At 34.9% G+C, this 20,553-nt stretch overlaps 1 protein-coding gene across 3 annotated transcripts in view; it reads left to right on the forward strand.

Annotated features, from left to right (window-relative positions):
- LOC116861945 (A-kinase anchor protein 6) overlaps nt 1-20,553 on the forward strand; it is a 416,895-nt gene that overhangs the window by 360,705 nt on the left and 35,637 nt on the right. For all 3 annotated transcript variants that reach the window (XM_032848880.1, XM_032848882.1, XM_032848881.1), the window contains exon 12: nt 6,135-6,350. In XM_032848880.1, coding sequence (XP_032704771.1) covers nt 6,135-6,350 — 216 coding nt within the window. The remainder of the gene's footprint in view (nt 1-6,134; nt 6,351-20,553) is intronic.

Raw genomic sequence — 20,553 nt, forward strand, 5'->3', positions numbered from 1 at the left:
CATCTTTTGAAGACTCACGGAGGTACCAGTGTTGCCTCTCATTTTCCCCATCTGCTGTATGTTCTTATTAGACCATGGCTGCAGCATTATGCCTTGTACCTTTCAAATAATCATGGTTTTGTTAAACTATATACACTTCCTGAGAGAAGCTTCTTTTTAATTTAGCACAATGCCATATGTATTAGTCATTCATCACTAAATGACTAATTTGATAAAATTTATAAAAAGGAGTAAAATTCCCAAATATGGTATTCAGACAACCTAACATATCATCATTTTTTTTTAAGATTTATTTATTTATTTACTTTGGAGTGAGAGCACAGAGGGGAGGGACAGCGGGCTAGGGAGAGAAAGTCTTAGGCAGACTCCATGCTCAACGTGGAGCCTGGCATGGTCCTTGATCTCAGGATGCTGAGATCACAACCTGAGCTGAAAACAGGAGTCCAGTGTTTAACCGACTGTGCCATCCTGATACCCCCATTATCATCATTCTTAATAATGTATATTGAAAATTCCTGAAGATCATCAAGCAGGTACTAGTAATATAAAGATACCTCTAGTCAAAAAGTTCTATTCATTGATTGATTGGTTCATTTTCTTTCAGTAATTCAGTAACAATTAAAAAAATAACTGATCACCAAATGGGTGTGGTTTCTAGGCTCTTGGCTAGCAGTGTGACTCCAGAATCAGAACTTGCAACTTCTATTTTATGCTTCTAAAAAAAAAAAAATCTGCCCACCTGGATTTATTCACTGACGTGCAAAACGAAGCTCCTCTGTTTCCCTGTAGGCCAGTGTTTTCGAACTTTAGTATGCACTGTAATCACCTGTGGTGTTTGTTAAACCATAGCTCATGGGGGCATATCCCTAAGTTGCAGATCCAGAAGATGTGGAGAGGCACCAGAGAACTGGCATTTCCCAGTTCACAGGTGATGATGATGATGCTTGGCCTGGGGGAACACTCGGAGCACCGTTGCTCTACCCATCTAGTCACAGGTAGCCGACTAAGACAAGACTATTGCCTACCTCATGAAATTAAAATGTTAAAATACAGAAAGTGCCAAAAAGAAGAAAAACACTTGAAGAAGTGTGGGAAGTCCTTGCCGCAGGAGATGGAGCTATTTACTTGTGAATATTTAAACCAGAAGAACTTGCCTGCCTTTTTCACTTTTTTCCCCCTCTCTCTGTTGTTTTCCTTACTCCAACTAGATCGAAGGCAGGTATGTGTCCATATATGCAGGTTGAAACTTCTTTATTGTACTTGCCACAGAGAGGACATACTCAATAGATATTGTTAAAGTTGATCAATCTAGAAAATAAAGGTGTGTTTGACTTTATAAATGGAATTGCTTCGTAAATGGTTTTTAGTTAACAGATCACCTAAAGTCCTATCACTTTTTTCATGTTGACCTACCTAATGATGTTACACTAACCTGCTGAACATAATTATGTAAGATATACAGAGACAAATTGCTTTGGAGTTTTCTCAGCAAGGTTTTTTCTCTCTCTGCTTTTAACATATGCTTAGTTTTGGTACTTTTAAAATTGCATTTTCTTCCTCATCTCTCTTTTCTCTATTTGGTTCTTACATTTTACTTACTTCTTAAAATTTTTTTTATTATATTAATCACCATACAGTACGTCACTAGTTTTTGATGTAGTGTTCAAGATTCATTGTTTACGTATAACACCCAGTGCTCCATGCAATACATGCCCTCCTTAATACCCATCACCGGGCTCACCCATTCCCCCTACCCCTACATTTTACTTATTGTGCAGTTTGGGTTTTAGTTTTAATTATAGATCTTTGATTGTAAACTGATTTATATCCTTCTGTGATAGTAGATGACATAATTGCTTTTAATGTCAAGAATACAGGTATATAAATAACTTATAATCATGTTATACAGTATGTCAAGAATATGTCAAGTAATGTCAAGAATACAGGTATATAAGTAAGTTATAATCATGTTATACAGTATGATATATGCATGTGTATATATATGTTTATGTTTAAAATATAATGGAAAATAAAATACCACTATTAGTATATTGAAATATTGGAATACTGGAAGCCTTACCTTTAATAGTGTTAAACTGAAGCCAGTGTCGAAAATGATGTTACATCACATTTGGCTTAATAATAGAGTAGTTTAAACAGTCAAAAGGGTTGACAGAGAAAAGAGAAAAAAAAAACCCATTAAAAAAAAAGAAGAAAGGGAAGAAAACGCCCCAGATAAACCAAAAGCCCTACTTTGCATCACCATTGATAAATTGAAAACTGACTGGCAGTTTGTAAGTGTGATATAAAAACTCCAGCCTGGGGGTGTCTGGGTGGCTCTGTTGGTTAAGTGTCTGCCTTCCGCTCAGGTCATGATCCCAGGGTCCTGGGATCGTCCCTGCTCAGTAGGAAGCCTGCTTGTGTTCCTGCTCATGATCTCTCTCCATCAAATAAATAAATAAAATCTTTAAAACAAAAACAAAAAACCTTCAGCCTGTTGGCAACGCTATTACAACATGTCTGAAAAGATGTGTTTAGAGGGTTGGAGATCTGACTACTGTAAAGGCAAAAAAAATTGACTTAAAATTTTTGATTTTTACTTTTCTACATTTCTCATAGCAAGCCTGCCTTTTTAATAACATGAAGCATTTGAGTAGAAATATAAAATAAAGTAAATTAAAAGTTTACCAGAAATTTAAAGTTAGCACACTCAAACCATATCCCAAAAACTGAATTCTGAAGTGATACAAGACAACGACCTTGGAACTAACAGAGGTAGTCTTATAAGAAGAAGTTGCCTAACAATCACAAAATAATAGGACAACTACATACAAAAGCATTCGGAATCTCTTTCTTAGACATACTGATAATTAGTGGAGGTTTTTTTGTTTCTTTTAGATTTCCTATCACTCTTCTTATTTCTGTACTTTTCTGTGAAGGCAATACGACTATGCTTGGGAACCAATATGATCTCATGAGATATCAAGGAAAATGCTTCCAAATTGGCCATAATGAAAAGCATTCTGAACTTTTCTGCTCCTTACTTCCTGTCTAACTTCTTCACTGTCTCTTCTACTTAACACATTAAGGTGCCCCCACTGTCCCAGGACACTTGCTTCCCGACCCTTCTATCTTGAGAACTGCAACCATTCAGCTTGGACAATCTGGCTAACGTTTTCCTGAAGATTTCACCAACTCCTCCAAGAGCAACTTGTGCGAATTTATGTTAACATGCCTCTCTGTATGTTACTCTCATCACCACATTAATTTGTGTAGTCCACCTGTCATAGACTCTCAGGTCCTTGAGAGAAGGAGCAGTAACTTGCTCCTTTTTGAAGCCTTGGTGCCTGGAACAGTGCAGAGCAGATGGAAGGTGCAATGCACATTTGAGGAGGTCTGAGAGACTGGGATGAGTTTATCTTATTTCAGCGTCTTACTTAGATTGTTTAGTTTGGATTTCTGTTTTAAAGTAGTTTCCTCTGAAAATGTAAGCCAGAAATAGTTACAATATTTATTTGTTCCTGTATACTTATATTTAACATTTCTCTGTGCATAGTTTATCATGGAAATAATGTAAGCTACTGATTCTAAGAAACATTACCAGCAAATGCATTGGTTTTATTTAGTAGGTGTTTGTGATTATAAATAAACATGTGTATTTTAATGGTTGTCATAGAAACCCATTTATGTGGAAGAATTATATTTTGTCAGTTTTATCTCCTAGATATAAAAAAGCACCAAAAAATATGTTGACAATTTAAAATTCCCAATTTCCACCTCCTTTTAAAGTAGTATTATTTCCCCATGTGCAAGGAGATAAATTATTAATCCAGGTTATAGACTTAGCTTTTTGGATATTTAAAGTAAAAAAAAAATGTAAGATTGTGAAGATCTCAAAATTAGTGAATATTAACATCCCATCAAGTCTGATATTGAATGTCAAAAACAGCTTTCACAGTTTTTAAACTACCTAGACTGACTCACGTTAAGATGTGGGTTGGGGATCATCTGGATACTTAAATACTGGATACATTCTAGATACTCATAAAAAAATATGGCTAATGACCTTTATGAAAATTTCCCCTAATGATCTCATGTGTCCTGTTTCAGAACTCTGAAAGTGCCTGTGAGGTGTATGAAGCTCATCGGGGCTACTTGGTAAATGTTACCAAGGAGGCTGTGCTAACTCCATGGCGAATTTTCATTTGGCTAAGAAACATTGTGACTTTTTGCTGGCTTGAGGAATGCAGTTATTAGTCTAGTCTACTGCAAAGAGAGTTTTGTAAAATCCCATTTTATGCCATGGAAATAACACTTTTGATTTTCCTAACCCTGTATTTTAAACAAATTTATAGCAACACAAAAATGAAAAATGAAATCCTCAATATTCATAGTCACAGGACTCATTTCAACCAATTTCAGCTGGCTATGTTATTACCTTGAAGTGTTAATATGGGACCGAAATTTGGCAGGAGATAATTTGGCTTGATAGTTTGACTTACTCAACAGTTCTAGAGCAAGAGAGGAAATTGAAGGGGGTGGTGTGTGAGAAAGGGAGAGAAAGAGAGAGAGAGAGACAGAAAGAGAGAGAATGCATTTAGGAATGAGGAGGTAGCAGTATTGGAGGAGGGTATGGAAGCAATGCTTTTTGCTCTAGTAGGCCCTCAAGTTTTATCTTCAAATATCCAGCGGTTCTCCTCAATCAGCACTGAACAAATGAATAGTATCAGTAAAGAAATTTGTCAGATCTGGTGGTTATATCAAGAGCTATGTAGGAAAGTAATAATGAATGCTAGGAAAATAAATAAGGGTAAGTTCAGGAAACATAACTAAAAATGCTGCACTGGTAAAAAATTGAATAATAAAATTCCTAGTCATATTTTGCCATAAATAGAGGTTTGGGAATTTGTCATTCACCTTATTTAAAATTCAGAAATATTAAAGGTACAGTGTTCTCTCATTACAGAAATAATAGAATTTCAGCTATTACTGAGTTAGGGTCATTTAAATGGCTAGAGCATGTATTATATCAATAAGCGGGACATCTGTATGAAATGTCCACCTGCTGATCTACTACCGCTCTGTGCACATTTCAGTGAACTGCACTTAATCATTTTAAGACTTCTTCTAATGAAGCCTTATCTAGATTAACATTTTAAGCACAAATACTTTTAGGCATTAAAACTCTCACACTAAATGAAATTGCATTGTCTTGTTTACCCTTGTTGATTAATAAGCAATCTGTTAACTGTTAGAGCAGTCCAACTGTAGCAGTAGAAGGAGATTAGTAATTCAGTTATGTTTGTGGATATAATCATCATTTCTCCTGAAGGCTTTGAATTAGAATATCACTTACACACTATCCATAGGCAAAGAAAAGATATAATATTTTTAGACATGTGTACCCACTATTTTGCTTGAATCATTCAGCTTAGGGTCACTGCAGAAATACAGATGTTTCTGGGGGCAAAATGCTATTTTGATGCATGCATATCCTTCTTAAATTCTGTGAATGTCTATTAAAAGAAACAACCAACAAATCCAGTATCCTAATTTCTGTTTTCGGTACATTATTGCTTTGTTAATCAAGCTTTGGAAGAGAAATGTTGCTTATCCTTTTTTCCCCCAATAATAGATGTTATGTATCAAAATTCTTGACAATCTTATTTAAGTTTTCCCCAGCCAGTAGAAAACTAAACTTTTGGCTCCAAAAAATTGAGGAGTAAATTTGGGACCATTCCATTTCCATTTGGAGCACTTTTCTATCTTTTTTGTTTCCTGTCACTTTTAATCAAAGCATGTCAATCTATTTGGCATTCACATGATCTGCCTGATTTATTTCATTAAGTTATAAATTGTTAATCAACTAGGTGTCAAGGTGGGACCCAGAATTTTAGATGGACAAATCAGTGAAAAAAGGGAGGAGGGATGGGATGCAGCTAAATTCTTAGGCATTAGTTAGGTTTCAACAGGAGGTATCCAATCTAAAGACAGCTCCAGAGCCCTTCTTGTCTTATTGTTCATAGCCGAGTATATCACTACAATCTGAAATTATGGTGAAAGAAGGCATTTCATGTTTTAGGGAATTCTGCTCTATAAAAACACACACGGATTGATCCCTCTCTGTGTTGCAGTCCCTCTGTGGTGAAATCAAGCAGCGACGTCGTGGAGTGGCCTCCATCCTGCGATTATGTCAGCATCTTCTGGATGACCGGGAGACTTGCAATCTGAACGCAGACCACCAGCCCATGCAACTGATCATTGTAAATCTTGAAAGGAGGTGGGAAGCCATTGTCATGCAAGCTGTCCAGTGGCAGACAAGGCTGCAAAAGAAGATGGGAAAGGAGTCTGTGAGTGATTTTTTTTTTTTTTTAAAGCATAATGGTCTCTTATTTTTCTCTGAAAAAAAATTATTTTGAGGCTTGGAAAATGTATTCATCTTACAAGTGGTTTTGCAAACCAAAGAGACAGATATCTTCAGCCACTCAATGAAATTCCATTGTCATAGCACAGAGATTTATTTGCCTATGAATAAGACATGTTTCGGTGTATCTCATTGTCTTTAAAAAAAAATCACATGAAGATTTTCCTTAATCTTACCAAACTAAGCCATTAATTCCTTCAATCATTCCTTCACCAATGATATTCTTTAATCATACAATGCCCAAGATATTGTTAGAAGGTGGCTTTCCACTCTTACAACATGTGTATGCTGTAATGTGTATGCTCTACAGATAAAGTATACTGCTTACATTTTCATTACGTATGAGTTAATACTATTTGTACAACAAACTCCACTGTTCCTTCTTGGAGCTCCTTCGGATGGAGGTGCATTGCTGAGAGCAAGCAAGTTTCCTCTTCGAGTTTTAATGCAGTGTTCAAGGTAGGGGTAGGGTCCCTTCTAAGAATTTTCCAAGTTAATTGTAGGTTCAAGCTGTTGCTACATGAAGGAAATAAATGTGACTAGACTTGTTTGATAATAATATGGAATAAGCCCTTGTCCAGAAAACCTTCAGATCCTTAACGGAAAAGGTTTCTTGATAAAGCAGTTGCATTCCTCAAATGACCTAGAAGTCAGTGTCCATTAGTTGAAGGCCCAAGTCTCATGTTTGTCTTACATAAATGAAGTCCATGCACACATACGTACATATGTGGAATGGGAGGTTTTTCTTATGTGTTTATGTTATTAGTTCCTTGTCTTTGGAATGTCCAAGATTCAAAATTGAAAAATCAAATGTAATAATCTTGCCACAGATAAAAAAGCCTTCTCCTATGAATTCTAATTTTAAAAAAGCATTAATATTTGCTATCTGATGCATTTGGTATTGGGACTGAGAACAGAAGGGACAATGAATCAGGAAACCTTCTTACTTTTTCTGCATCTGTAGCTATGTTGAGTCTAGGGGGTGATTTTATCCTTAACAGTTCAGTTTAATTGTTTTGAGCTGAAGTTGTTAAATTTCTTAAGACTTCCAAGTTATTACCAGTAATCAGAGTCTATATAATTGGATGTCTTTTCTTGAAATGTTTGTTTTGAAGCTATTTAGCTGGAGTGTTTTCTTCTTTCTTTCTTTCTTTCTGAGTGTTGGGAAGGGCAAAAGAGGTTATTTTTATTCTATAGTTTGAAGCCTCTAAGCATGGTAGTGACCATAACAAAACTTACACAAAAACCATCTGCACTTGGAGAAGCCTTGACATTTTGGAAGCATTCAAACTGCTTTGGAGGAGACAAAAATGGCTTTCTTTGGGGATTTATTTGAAATCATATGATCAGGGATACAGGACTAGATCTCTGTGGACTAGATGTAGACATTTTTATCCTGCTTCTGTGGTAAAGGTAAGCTTTCACTTTAAAACCCTGGCTACTTCTTAGAGGCTCAAGATAATACATAGAAGTAGATATAAATTGCAGATAGAGGAAAGTCTCCCCTTTTCTTTAAGTTAGCTGCTGAATGTGTAGGTTGTTTGGAATGATGGAGGTAGCAAATAGGGTCTTCTGTGCTAAACAAGGTTGAAAATGACTGTCAAGAAAAGGATAGAAGAGAATGGGACTAACGCCAACAATACAGTAAGCACAGAGTACCTTATTAAGTTGGAGATATTTCTTGCTTCTGACCTCTGTTGGTTGGATACAGAGTTCAAGTTGCTTTGACAGGCAGGCAAGTATTTGACCGTTGGTGGTGGCTGCTAATGCAGAGAATCAGAAGTCTCTAAGTGGTCTGTTTGCTTTTTATCATATGTCCCCACCCTCTTGCCATCCCCTTCTTGTGTACAGGGACATTCATTCCTAGGTTTCCAAGGCCTGGGTCATACTTCCATATGGTAGATGTTTTAACAGATATTTGCTGAATGAATAACTACATGCTTTATTTTGTAAATTTTGTTTTATTCTGGCATTTGGTTTAGAGTTATATTTATATTCATTATCAGTCTTCATATTCCCACAAAATGGCTTTGAGCATTGTTCCATTTCTATAGGAATATTCACCTTCATGAAATCATGAAAAAACGTTCTGACTTTTCTTTTTGTCTGACAGGGACAATGTTTCCAAGTTCTAAAACATGATCGAATTACCCCATGGTGTACTCCTTTCTTCAAGTTAGTTCTATATGAGATATTAGAAAAGTGGTTCTAAACATCTGGGCTAGATTCTGATACTGAGAATTAGAAGCTCTGATTCAGTCATTGCATTATAGGATTTTCTTCATTAGTCACTTTGGAAATAGCTTATATAAGAGATGTCACTTAATTGTACATGCAGTGCTCCTTCTTATTCAATTTACATCTGTTTGTGTAACGATTTGATTACTATTAGTCTTCTCCACTGGTCTGAAGAACGCAACCATACAGCCAATTTCTGCTCACCATTGCGTTTCTGAAGTCCCACATAGTACTTAGGACTCAATAGGTACTTCATAGAATCTGTTAAATAAGTGAATTTTCTCTAGGTGATGGTCTATAATAGTCAGTGTTAGATATTCAGAAGTAAATAAGATTTCTTCCCTCTTCTGAAAAACCATACCTAGAAAGATAATACAAATGTATAAATAACTATAATACTAGATAATATTCAAAGGTAATTACTGCCTTCCCTCTTAGAGTTAACACTGACAAAAATATGGAAAGCCTTTCTACAATATTCAGAAAAATTTAGTTAAGTGTATAAATGTCAAAAAAGCTTTTCTATGACCCCTAACTAGGTAAATAATGAATATATTTATCTCTTTTTTAACACTTGCAAGAAAGCAGATCACATATTAAATTCCCCGAAACATCTTTCTAAAACCCTTATCAAGATTTTGAAATTGAGTAATTTTTTGTGTGTGTGTTACCTATGAAATTGATCTTTGTCCATACTTTCCAAGCTTTAAATCTAATTTTCATTTGATTTTTATGTTGTCATTGTTGTTGTTTTCCTAGTCTCCTCCCTTCTTTCTTTGTGAGCCAAAGAAATTTGAACTTTGTTCCTTTTACACCTTTCATTGATTCAGGCCCATTTCTTGTGGGACAATACTATGCATTTTTATTACCTTAAGCCATCCCAGCTACCAAAATAGCATTCCAAATTTATAATGTATTTATTATAGAGAACCAGGATTTTTATTATTTTAACAGTTTAAATATCACTTCCTACAATAGTTGAAAATTAAAATGTATAAGACAGTCCACAGTAACAACAATAATCCCTACCAGTAATTTATAAATCCATTCAGAACAGTGTTTCCTAATTTTTGGTCGAGAGACAGTAACTCCCTGATGAAGGCTATAGGCCTTCTTCCTCTTAAAATACATTAGCAGACTTCCACTTTCAGCCAAGATAAAGTGAGGGAGTAGATTACCCTCATCCTCATACCTGAAACAACTAAAAAACTGGGAAAAAAAAATCACAGTTTTTAACCTTGAATATCAGACAATGAACAGATGTGAAATGAATGAAGTGATACAATGGTTAGTCAAACTTCTGCCTAGTGTTTCCATAGCACAATGTACAGAAAGGATATCTATGCAGAACTTGGAGTCTCATTGAGTAGAAGAGACAGGTCTGGGAGTCTGAGGAGGCTGAGGCAGCTAAAGTTTCTATAGGACAGAGTACTAAAGAGGAGGGAGCTACAGAGAGAGAGAGAGAGAGAGAGAGAGAGAGAGAGCTGTAGACATATGCAGGTCTTAAGCAGAAGAAAACATCCACAAAAAATTACAGGGAACAATTCCTGGAACTTACATATAGCTGGCAATAGTTCTTTTTCCCATCAGTCACAGGAGAAACCCTCATCTTCACAGAACACGTGCCAGAGTATTAAGAATGATTTTGCTTTAGTAATGGGGCAAAATTAAGACTAAATACTGTTCTAGTATTGCCAAAAAACTGTTAAAGCAAGAATTGAAAGAATCAAACTCTTTTAAGGCACCTGGGTGGTTCAGTTGGTTCAGTGTCCGACTCTTGATTTTGGCTCAGGTTGTGATCTCAGAGTCATGAGATCAAGCCCAGGCTTGATCAAGCCTTAGGCTCCATACTCAGTGGGGAATCTGCTTGAGATTCTCTATGTTCCTTTCCTTCTGCCCTCTTCCTCTCCACCCCCTGCCTTCTCAAATAAATAAATATTAAAAAAAGAATGAAACTCCTTAAAGTCATTTAACTGCACTGATACAAAACTCAAAAGTGCTTATAAGCATACAAGTATCCAGGATCCATCAAAATAAACCTTTCAGTGTCTAACACTGAGTGAAAATCAATTAGTATTAAAAAAACAAGTAAAATATATTTGATAAGAAGGAGGAAAACAATTAAGCAATATAAGCAGATCCAGTAATGACACAGACTAAGAATTAATAGACAAGGACATTATGAGTTATTTTACTTGCATTCCATATGTTCAAGAAGCTAGACAAAAAATATTGCACTTATTAAGTAGAGACATTGAAGATATGTGTCTAAAATCAAACTTCTACCCATGAAAACTATAATACATGGTTTATGATGAAAAATACATAGGATAGTATTAATAGCAATTATATATTGAAAAAGAATTCATAAACCTGAAGACAACAGTAGAAACTGTCTAAAATGAAACAGAGAAAACAAGACAAAATAGAAAACATGGCATCAGTGAGCTGTGCAACAACTTTAAGCAGCTTAATATGTAATTGGAATTCCTTAAAGAAAGGACATAAGCAGCCTAGTATTACATATGTAATTGGAATCCCTAAAAGAAAGGACAAACAATTTTGAAGAAATAATGGCCAAAATTTTCCAAATTTGATAAAACTATAAATCCATAGATCCAGAGTATCAAAAAACCCAAGGCACAATAAACATGAAAAAAGCTACAACAAGGGACATCAGAATCAAATTGATTAAAACCAATGATGAGAATATCTTCAAAGCATCCAGAGAAAAACAAACATTTTTAACAGTTATAGCAGACTTCTTTGTCAGAAACAATGCAAATCAGGTGACAGTGGAGCAACATTTTTATAAAGAATTGAAAGAAAATAACAACCAAGAATTCTATACACAGAGAAAATAGTCAAAGATGAAGATAAAAATGGTTTTCAGACATCAAAAGATGAAAAAAAATTATCACCAGTAGAACTACATTACAAGAAATGTTAAGAGAAATACTTCAGGCAAAAGAAAAATGATATCAGCAGGAAACTTGAATCCATGCAAAGAAATGTTAAGCACTGGAAATGGTTACTGTGTGGGTTAATATGAAATATTTTTTGTATTATTTAAATATCTTTAACTGATAATTAGTTGTTTAAAGTAAGCCAATAACCATGTATTGTGGGATTTATAACACGTGGAGAGGTAAAACGTATGACAACAATATCACAAAGGCTAGGAATGGAACTATACTGTTGAATGGTTCTTATACTACATGGGGTATTGTAATATCACTTAAAGATAGACTGTGAAAAGATAAAATTTATACTGTGACTCTCTAAAGGCACAAGAAACTATAACTAATAGTTCAACAAGGGAAATAAGATGAAATCATTAAGAAACCATACACACAATTTAGGAAAAGAGGAAAAATGGGAATAATGAACAGGTGTAACAAAGAGAAACAAGCAAGATGGAAGATTAAATCAACCACATCAGTAATTCTATTAAATACAAATGGACTAAAAACCCCAATTAAAATGCACTAATTGTCAGATTGGATTAAAAGAAAAAAGCAAGATTAAACTGTGTTGCCTATGATAAACCCACCTTAAGTATAAAGACAAAATAGGTTAAAAGTATGGGAAAATATACATTAAGCAAATACAATTATGAATAGTAAATAAATTAGATTTCAGAGCAAAGATATTTTAAGATATAAAGACATTTTTAATGATAAAGATGCTAATTACTCAAGAGGACACACCATTAGAACATTATTTATGTTCTAATAAAAGACCTTCACAGGTCAAAAACTGATACAAATGGAAGAAGACAGGAATACACAGTTTTGGGTAGAGATTCTAACAGAGAATAATTGATAGTACAGGCAGACAGAAAATCAGTAAGAATATGAAAGCCATAAACACTTCATAAACCAACTTGATCTGACATTTAAAACACCACATCCCACAACAAAAGAATATACATTATTTTCAAATGTACACAGAACATCTACCAAAAACGACTCTTTTGTGAGCCACAGAATAAGTCTTAATTTTAAAAGGGTTCATGTCATACATAGTTATGCTGTCTGCTTATAATGGAATTAGTTTAGAAAGAAATAAAAGATATGTTGATAAAATCCTCAAATATATGGAAACTAAATGGCATGCTTATATGCAATTCATGGAGCAAAGAAGAAATGAAAAAGGGAAATCATAAAGTGTTTTCTACTGAGTAGAAATAGAAAACAATAATAAAATTTGTGCCATGAAGATTTACCATTAAAATAATGATCTTAGTTTTCACCCTATACAACTAGAAAAAGAAGAGCAAATTAAATACAAAGTATGTAGAAGAAAGGAAATAAAGATCAGAGCAAAAGATCACTGAAATTGAAAACAGAAAAATAATAGAGAGAAAAAAATAAATAAAACAAAAAGCTGTTTTACTGAGAAGATAAAGCTCTATCAAGACTGAGCAGAAAAAAAGGAAAAAAGAAACAAATTATCATCAGGAATAATAAATAAACATCACTGCATATTCTACTAATATAAAAAGAATATGAAGGGAATATTATGAATAATTTTATGCCTTTAAATTCAACTATATAGATAAAAAGAAAAACTTGAAACTTCCAAGCTACCAACATTTATTCAATAAGAAATACACAACCTGTATAGCCCCATATCTGCTAAATAAATTGAACCAGCAGTTAAAAACCTCCCAACAACCAAAATCTGGGCCAAAATGGCTTTAGGGATGAATTCTTCCTAATAGTTAAGGAATAAAGAGTACTATTTGTTTGCAAAGTCTTCCAGAAAAATTTAAAAAGAGTACTTCCCAATTCATTTTCTGAGACAGTATTACCCAAAGACATTATAAGAAAACTATAGATCAATATCCCTCATGAATAGAGATAGAGATTCTGAACAAAATTTTATCAAAGCAAATCAACAATTTATAAAATAGATAATACATCATGACAGTGTGAGGTTTAGAAATGCCGACTTAAAAAACTCAATGTAATTCACCATATTTATAGAGTAAGAAAGGAAGACTCTAAGATTATAATGGTGGGTGCAAAAAAAGCATTTATGCATTTATCTAGCATCTTTTCTTATTAAAAACTCAGAACCAAAGAATAAAGTAGAAGCTTTCTCAGTTTAATAAAGGGCATATACAAATAATCTAGAGCTAACATATTTAATGGTAAAAGACTGAATGCTTTTCTTTTAAAATCAGGTACAAAGCAAGGGTGTCCATTTTCACTGTTTCTATTCAACATTGCACTGGAAGTTTTAGCCAGTGCAATAAAGCAAGAAAAAAGTAATTAAAGACATTTCACTTGGAAGTTAAGGAGTCAAATTATCTTTACTCACAGATTCCATGATCATCTATACAGAAAATGCTATAAAATCTCCAAAAAATGTTCCTAGGGCTAGTAATGGACTTTAACAGATTATAGTATACAAGACCAATATACAAACATCAATTGTATTTTTATGTAATATCAATGAACAACCAGAAATTGAAATTAAAAAACAGTATCATTTATAATAGCAGCAAAAACATAAACTACTTAGGGAGATATCTAACAAAATATATGAACACCTATACTCTGAAAACTACAAAATATTACTGACAGAAATTAAATAACTAAATGAGTGATGAACTATACTCTGTTCATGGATCAGAAGGCACAATAATGTTAAGGTATCAGTTCTTCCCAGATTTATCTATAGGGTCAGTGTAATTCAAATGAAAATTCTAGTAATGTTTTTGGTAGAAATTTATAAGCTGATGTCTAAAATTCATATAGAAATACAAAGGCACTAGAATAGCCAAAGCTATTTTGAAAAAGATGTATAAAGTTGAAGCACTTACACACCCTGACTTCAAAACTTACAATAAAGCTATGGTAGTCAGGAAAGTATAGCATTAGTGTCAAGGTCAAGAAATAGATCAATGGAATAGGACAGATATTTCAGAAATAGAGAAGCACATAAATAGTTATCTTTTGACAATGATACAAAGGCAATCACAAGGGTAATCTCTCAATAAATGATCCTGGAACAATTGAATATCTATATGCACAAATATGAAATTGAATTCTGAATTGTATCATATTCAAAAAATGAATTAAAAGTGGATCATACACCTAACTATAAAATTTTAAAAAAAGAAAAGAAAAAATTATAGGGTAAAATCTTTGTTACCACTGGAGGAATTATGAAGAGTAATGAGGAAGCTTTTGGGGGTGATAAATATAGTCATGATCTTAATTGTAGTGATAGTTTTATGGGTGTATTCAAATGTCAAAATGTATAAAATGTACATGTTAAGCTGTGCAGTTATTTTATATCAATTATACCTCAATAAAACTTTAAAAAATACAGGAGAATATGCAGAACTTTGTATGTAATTATGAATGTGTTGATTACCCTGAAGACTGACAGTGAGTATCCTTGTTTTAAAGTAAGTAAAAAATATGGACATTACTTTTCTGAAGGACCAAATAACAACAACAACAATAATAATAATAGCTAACAAAATAACACTTAATAGGTGTCAGGAACTTTTCTGTTAAATGTTAAGTAATTTAAGACTTTTTAAAAAGATTTATTTATTTAGAGAGGGAGAGAGAGAGCATGCACACGTGTGCACAGGCAGGGAGGGGCAGAGGGAAAGAGAGTCCTAAGCAGAGTCCATGCTGAGCATGAGCCTGACCTGACAATCTCAAGATCCTGTAATCAGTCATTTAAGACATTTGTTTGTTTGTTTATTTATTTATTTTTAAGATTTTATCTATTTATTTGACAGAAAAAGAGAGAGAGAACACAAGTAGGCAGAGGAGCAGTCAGAGGGGGAGGGAGAAGGAGAGGCAGGGAGCCCAATGGAGGGCTTGATCCCAGGACCCTGGGATCATAACCAAAGCTGAAGGCAGATAGATGCTTAACAGACTGAGCCACCCAGGTGCCCCCATTTAAGACTTTTAATAACCATATGATATATGTACTACTATCCTCTTAGTTTTGCAGAAGAAAAAATTGAGGCAAAGACAGTTTCAGCAACTTTTCCAAAGTTGCCCGGCTAGTTTGTAACTGATCTGGTTATTCAAACCTAGGCATTTTGGCTCCAGAGTCCTTGTCCTGAAGCAGCATCCCAAGTTGTCTCCCTAGGATGAGGCCTTTTTTAATGATATGAATGTTGCATGTGCATCCACTATTGTTTTAATTAAATAAATTAGCAGGAGTTTTATAAATACAAATCAAGCCTATTGGATTTTGAAATTAGGTCACCCCACTTTTCCATTACAATGTAGGAAATTATGGATCAAATTTCTCTATTATCACAGGTGATGTATGAAAAACCTGGGGCTTTTTCTAGGTTTTATTTACTTATGAGAGAGAGAGAGAGAGAAAGCACACATGCTTGTGAGACTGGGGGAAGAGAAGAGGCCAGAAGAGACTCTGCTCTGAACAGGGAGCCTGGACGTGGGGCTCGATCCCAGGACTCCAGGATCATGACCTGAGCTGAAGGCAGATGTTTAGCCGCCTGAGTCACACAGGTGCCCCCGAAGAAGTTTTAATTGCCAAAAATTAACCATATCTAACTGGTCTAGGAAAAGCAACAATAGAGAGGACTTTAAAAAAGAACTAAGCAAGGATTTTCGCTTTCAAAGTACTAGGGAAAAAGTAAATAAGAAAATTTGGACTACCATGTGAGTTAGTTGACCACTGATATTTCATTGACACTTATTTAAACATTTGCTATAGCACTTGAGTGTTCTTATTAATTCACACATGCTTCAAAGAAACTCCTGACTTTCATGGAATTTGTACTAAGAAGGCCAGTTTTCCAGTTGTGTATTGTAATTCATCCAGCATTCAAACCTAGGCATTTTGGCTCCAGAGTCAGTGTCCCAACAAGTCAGATTTGTTTTTTTCAAATGCCATCTCAATAAACGTTTACCAGATAGGTTCAGTCTAATACAGACCAATTCCCTCAGGGGAGCCCATTGTTGCTAAAACAAGGTTTCATACATTGTGAGCAAATGTGTTTCTCATTCGTGTTAATTTTTTTGATGGTCTGTCAAATACCCTCTAAAAAGTTAAGTGGTATAAGTGTCAGTCATAAGTTATACAAAGGTGGGGCAGTTGTGGTACATGCTAGCCGTATTGAACCTTGTCTTAGTCCTTGGGTTACCACTTTTCATCCATTGTCTCATTTAATCTTTGTAACAACTGTAGATGAAGAAACTAACTTTTTGGAAAATGAAGTAAATTACCCAAGGTCATAGAACTAGTCAGTGGAGGAAAAAGATCTGGATCCATACATATGTGAGTCTGGGACTTTGAGCTCTTTCACAGCTCTTAAACAGTTTATTGATAAAATTTCTTGCCTCAACTTCCCCCCTAATAGTCTTATTTTTCCTTTATTTGGAAAATTCCTGGAATTCTTTTTTGTATTGAATACAAGAAGGATCATATAAACAAATGACAACACAGTAATTTCCATTAATATACTATTTTTTATTAGTTGGTCAGTCCTAAAAATTACTGAATGCTATGTTAGAGATCTAAAGACTCAAGCTAAATTGGGTTTAGTTAGAGAATTCCATTTAAAAGTAAACCCAATGCTTCTCTGCATTATTATCTTTTGGCTTTTGTGTAAAGAAAGATTTGGATTCATTGGAAGGAATACATGGATAGGGTTAAGTATTGGGATTATTTGGAGAAAATAAATCAAACAATGAAAAATCACTGAATAAAAAAAGAAAAAACTTGAGAGGAAAAAAAAATTCTTTTGAAAAATTGAAAAGTTTGAAAAATAAAGTTTAGATTTCATCATGTATTTTTATGAATGAAATGCTTTGGATAAGGTCATCATACGTCATCATTCCATATTTTTTAGTCTGAAAGTATTTCTAAAAGTAATAGGATGAATTCTTTGTAAAACTTTCTTGAGTTTACTGTTGAATCCAAAGACAAAAATAAAGGGGAAAATTACCTGACAGTTAATACATGCATGATGTTAGATGGAAAAGGACTCAGAAGCGTTGCAAATACAAGGCTTTCTTGACATTGATTTGGAAATAAACTCTGGTATTCTGCCATATATATCTCTGCTCTGCCAGTCTTTAAAAGCTGTAGTAATCAAAACAGTGTGGTACTGGTGTTGCGGAAAATCTGAAGTGACTGAGGAAGCTCAAGCGGCACACAGGAAATCAGGGAAAACTGAGCTTTATTATTGCTGGCAGACCCAGTGGGATCATTTCCCAAAGGCTGAGCACCCAACAGGGTTAGGTGTGAGTTTTTATGGTTATGGGGGATGGGGGATGGTAACGGGACATTTTGGAGGTCTCTCAATGCCAAATGGCCCCTTCATGTGGAATTATAATCTATGGGAGGAGGCCTCTCAGGAGGTGCTAAATCACCCTGGGGACTTGTTTCTTTTTCTTTTCTTAATCAAACAGGACTGGCATGGGCATCTGGTCTTTTTTCTTCTGCCTCAGCAAGAGCAGTGACTTGTTATCTTATCTTAACCAAATGGGAAGGCCATTTGGTCTTTTCTTCTGCCCCAGCAGGAGCAATGGGGGGCAGGGGATGGGAAGGGGCTGGGGCCTGGGAGTCTCTATTGGCCTCACTGGCACAAAAATAGACACAGACCAATAGGATAGAATAGAAAGCCCAGAAATAAATCCATGATTATATGGTCAATTAATCTTTGATGAAGGGGACAAGAATGTGCAATGGGAAAAAATAGTTTCTTCAATATATGGTGTTGGGAAAACTGGACAGCTACATGCAAAAGAATGAAACTGGACCACTTTTTTACACCATACCCAAAAACCAACTCAAAATGGATTGAGGATGTAAACGAAACCATAAAAATTCTAGAAGAGACCACAGGCAGTAATTTCTCTGACATTGGCTGAAACAATATTTTTCAAGATGTGTCTCTTGAGATAAGGGAAACAAAAGCAAAAATGAACTATGTGGATTTCATCAAAATAAAAAGCTTCTGCACAGCAAAGAAACAACCAACAAAACTAAGAGATAGCCTATTGAATGGGAGAAGATATTTGTAAAGAACATCTAATAAAGGATTAGTATCCAAAATATATAAAGAACTTAACATAAGTCAACACCAAAAAATCTGACTTTATAAAGTAGAAGACATAAGCAGACATTTTTCCAAAGAAGAGATCCATATGGCTAACAGACACCTGTTAAGATGATCAATATCACTTATCATCAGGGAAATGAAAATCAAAACCAAATTGAGTTATCTCATACCTGTCAGAATAGCTAAAATCAAAAACTCAAGAAACAATGGGTGTTGGCAAGGATGTGGAGAAAGAAGAACCCTCTTGCACTGTTGGTGGAAATACAAACTGGTGAAGCCACCGTGAAAGACAGTATGGATGTTCCCCCAAAAATTAAAAATAGAACTACCTTATGATCCAACAATCACACTATTGGGTATTTATCCAATGAACATTAAAGAAAACTATTTCAAAGGGATATATGCCCCCTTATGTTTATTGTAGCATTATTTACTACATTCCATATTATGGAATCAGACTAAATGTCTATCAATAGATGAATGCATAGAGACACCTGGGTGGCTCAGTCAGTTAAACATCTGCCTGTGGCTCAGGTGATGATCCCAGGGCTCCCTGCTCAGTTGGGAGCCTGCTTCTCTCTCTGCTGCTCCCCTTGCTTGTGTTCTCTCTCTCTCTCTCTCTGACAAATAAATAAACAAAATCTTTAAGAAATAGATGAATGGATAAAGAAGGTGTGGGATAGATACATAATGGATTTATTTATCTATATATAGATATACAATGAAATATTATTCAGCTATAAAAAAGAATGAAATCTTGCCATTTAAAACAATGTGGCTGGATCTAGAGAGTACAGAGCTAAGCAAAATAAGACAGTTAGAGAAAAACAAATACCATATAACTTCACTCATAGGTGGAATTTAAGAAACAGAACAAATGAACAAAGGAAAAATAAAGAGAAGCAAACCAAGAAATAGATACTTAACTATAGAGAACACACAGAGGGTTACCAGAGGGGAAGTGGTGGGGGGATGGGTGAGCTGATGGATGAAATAGGTGAAGGGCATTAAGATTACATTTATCTTGATGAGCACTGAGTAACATATGGAGTTGTTGAATTGCTATACATCAAACTAATATAACACTGGATATTAACTACTCTGGAACTAAAATAAAATAATTTCAGGTAGGGATATCTGAGTGGCTCAGTTGGGTTAGGCATCTGCCTTCAGCTTGGGTCATGATCCCAGGGTCCTTGGATCAAGTCCCACACCAGGCTCCTTGCTCAGTGAGCCATGTGGTAACCACAAACCAAAAACCTGTAATAGATCCCCAGAAACAGGGGCACCTATGTCGCACAGTCAATTAAGTGTCTGCCTTTGGCTCAGGTCATGATCTCTGGGTCCTGGGATCAAGCCCTGCATTGGGCTTCCTGCTTAGCAGGGAGCCTGTTTCTCTCTCTCTCTCTCTCTCTCCCCCCCCCCCCCCCCCCCCCCCCCCGTGAATGTTCTCTCTCTTTCTCTCAGATAAATAAAAATAAATAAAGTCTTAAAAAAAAAATAGATTCTCAGAAACAAAGTGAAAGGAATCCAAACGTAACAACAGAAGACAAAAGGAATAAAGAAGAACTACAAAAACAGCCAGACAACAATGAACAAATGGCAATAAGTACAAACCTATCTGTAATTATTTTAATGTAAATGAACTAAATTCTCCAATCAAAAGGCATAAGGTGGCTGAATGGATTTAAAAAAAAAAAAATCCCATCTATATGTTGCCTATGAGAGACTTACTTCATATGTAAAGACACACAAAGACCACAAATGAAGGTAAGACAAAAGATACAGAAATAGAAAGCTAAGGTAGCAATAC

Source organism: Lontra canadensis, unplaced genomic scaffold, assembly GCF_010015895.1.
Source record: "Lontra canadensis isolate GAN:19392208 unplaced genomic scaffold, GSC_riverotter_1.0 scaffold213, whole genome shotgun sequence".
NCBI lineage: Eukaryota > Metazoa > Chordata > Mammalia > Carnivora > Mustelidae > Lontra > Lontra canadensis.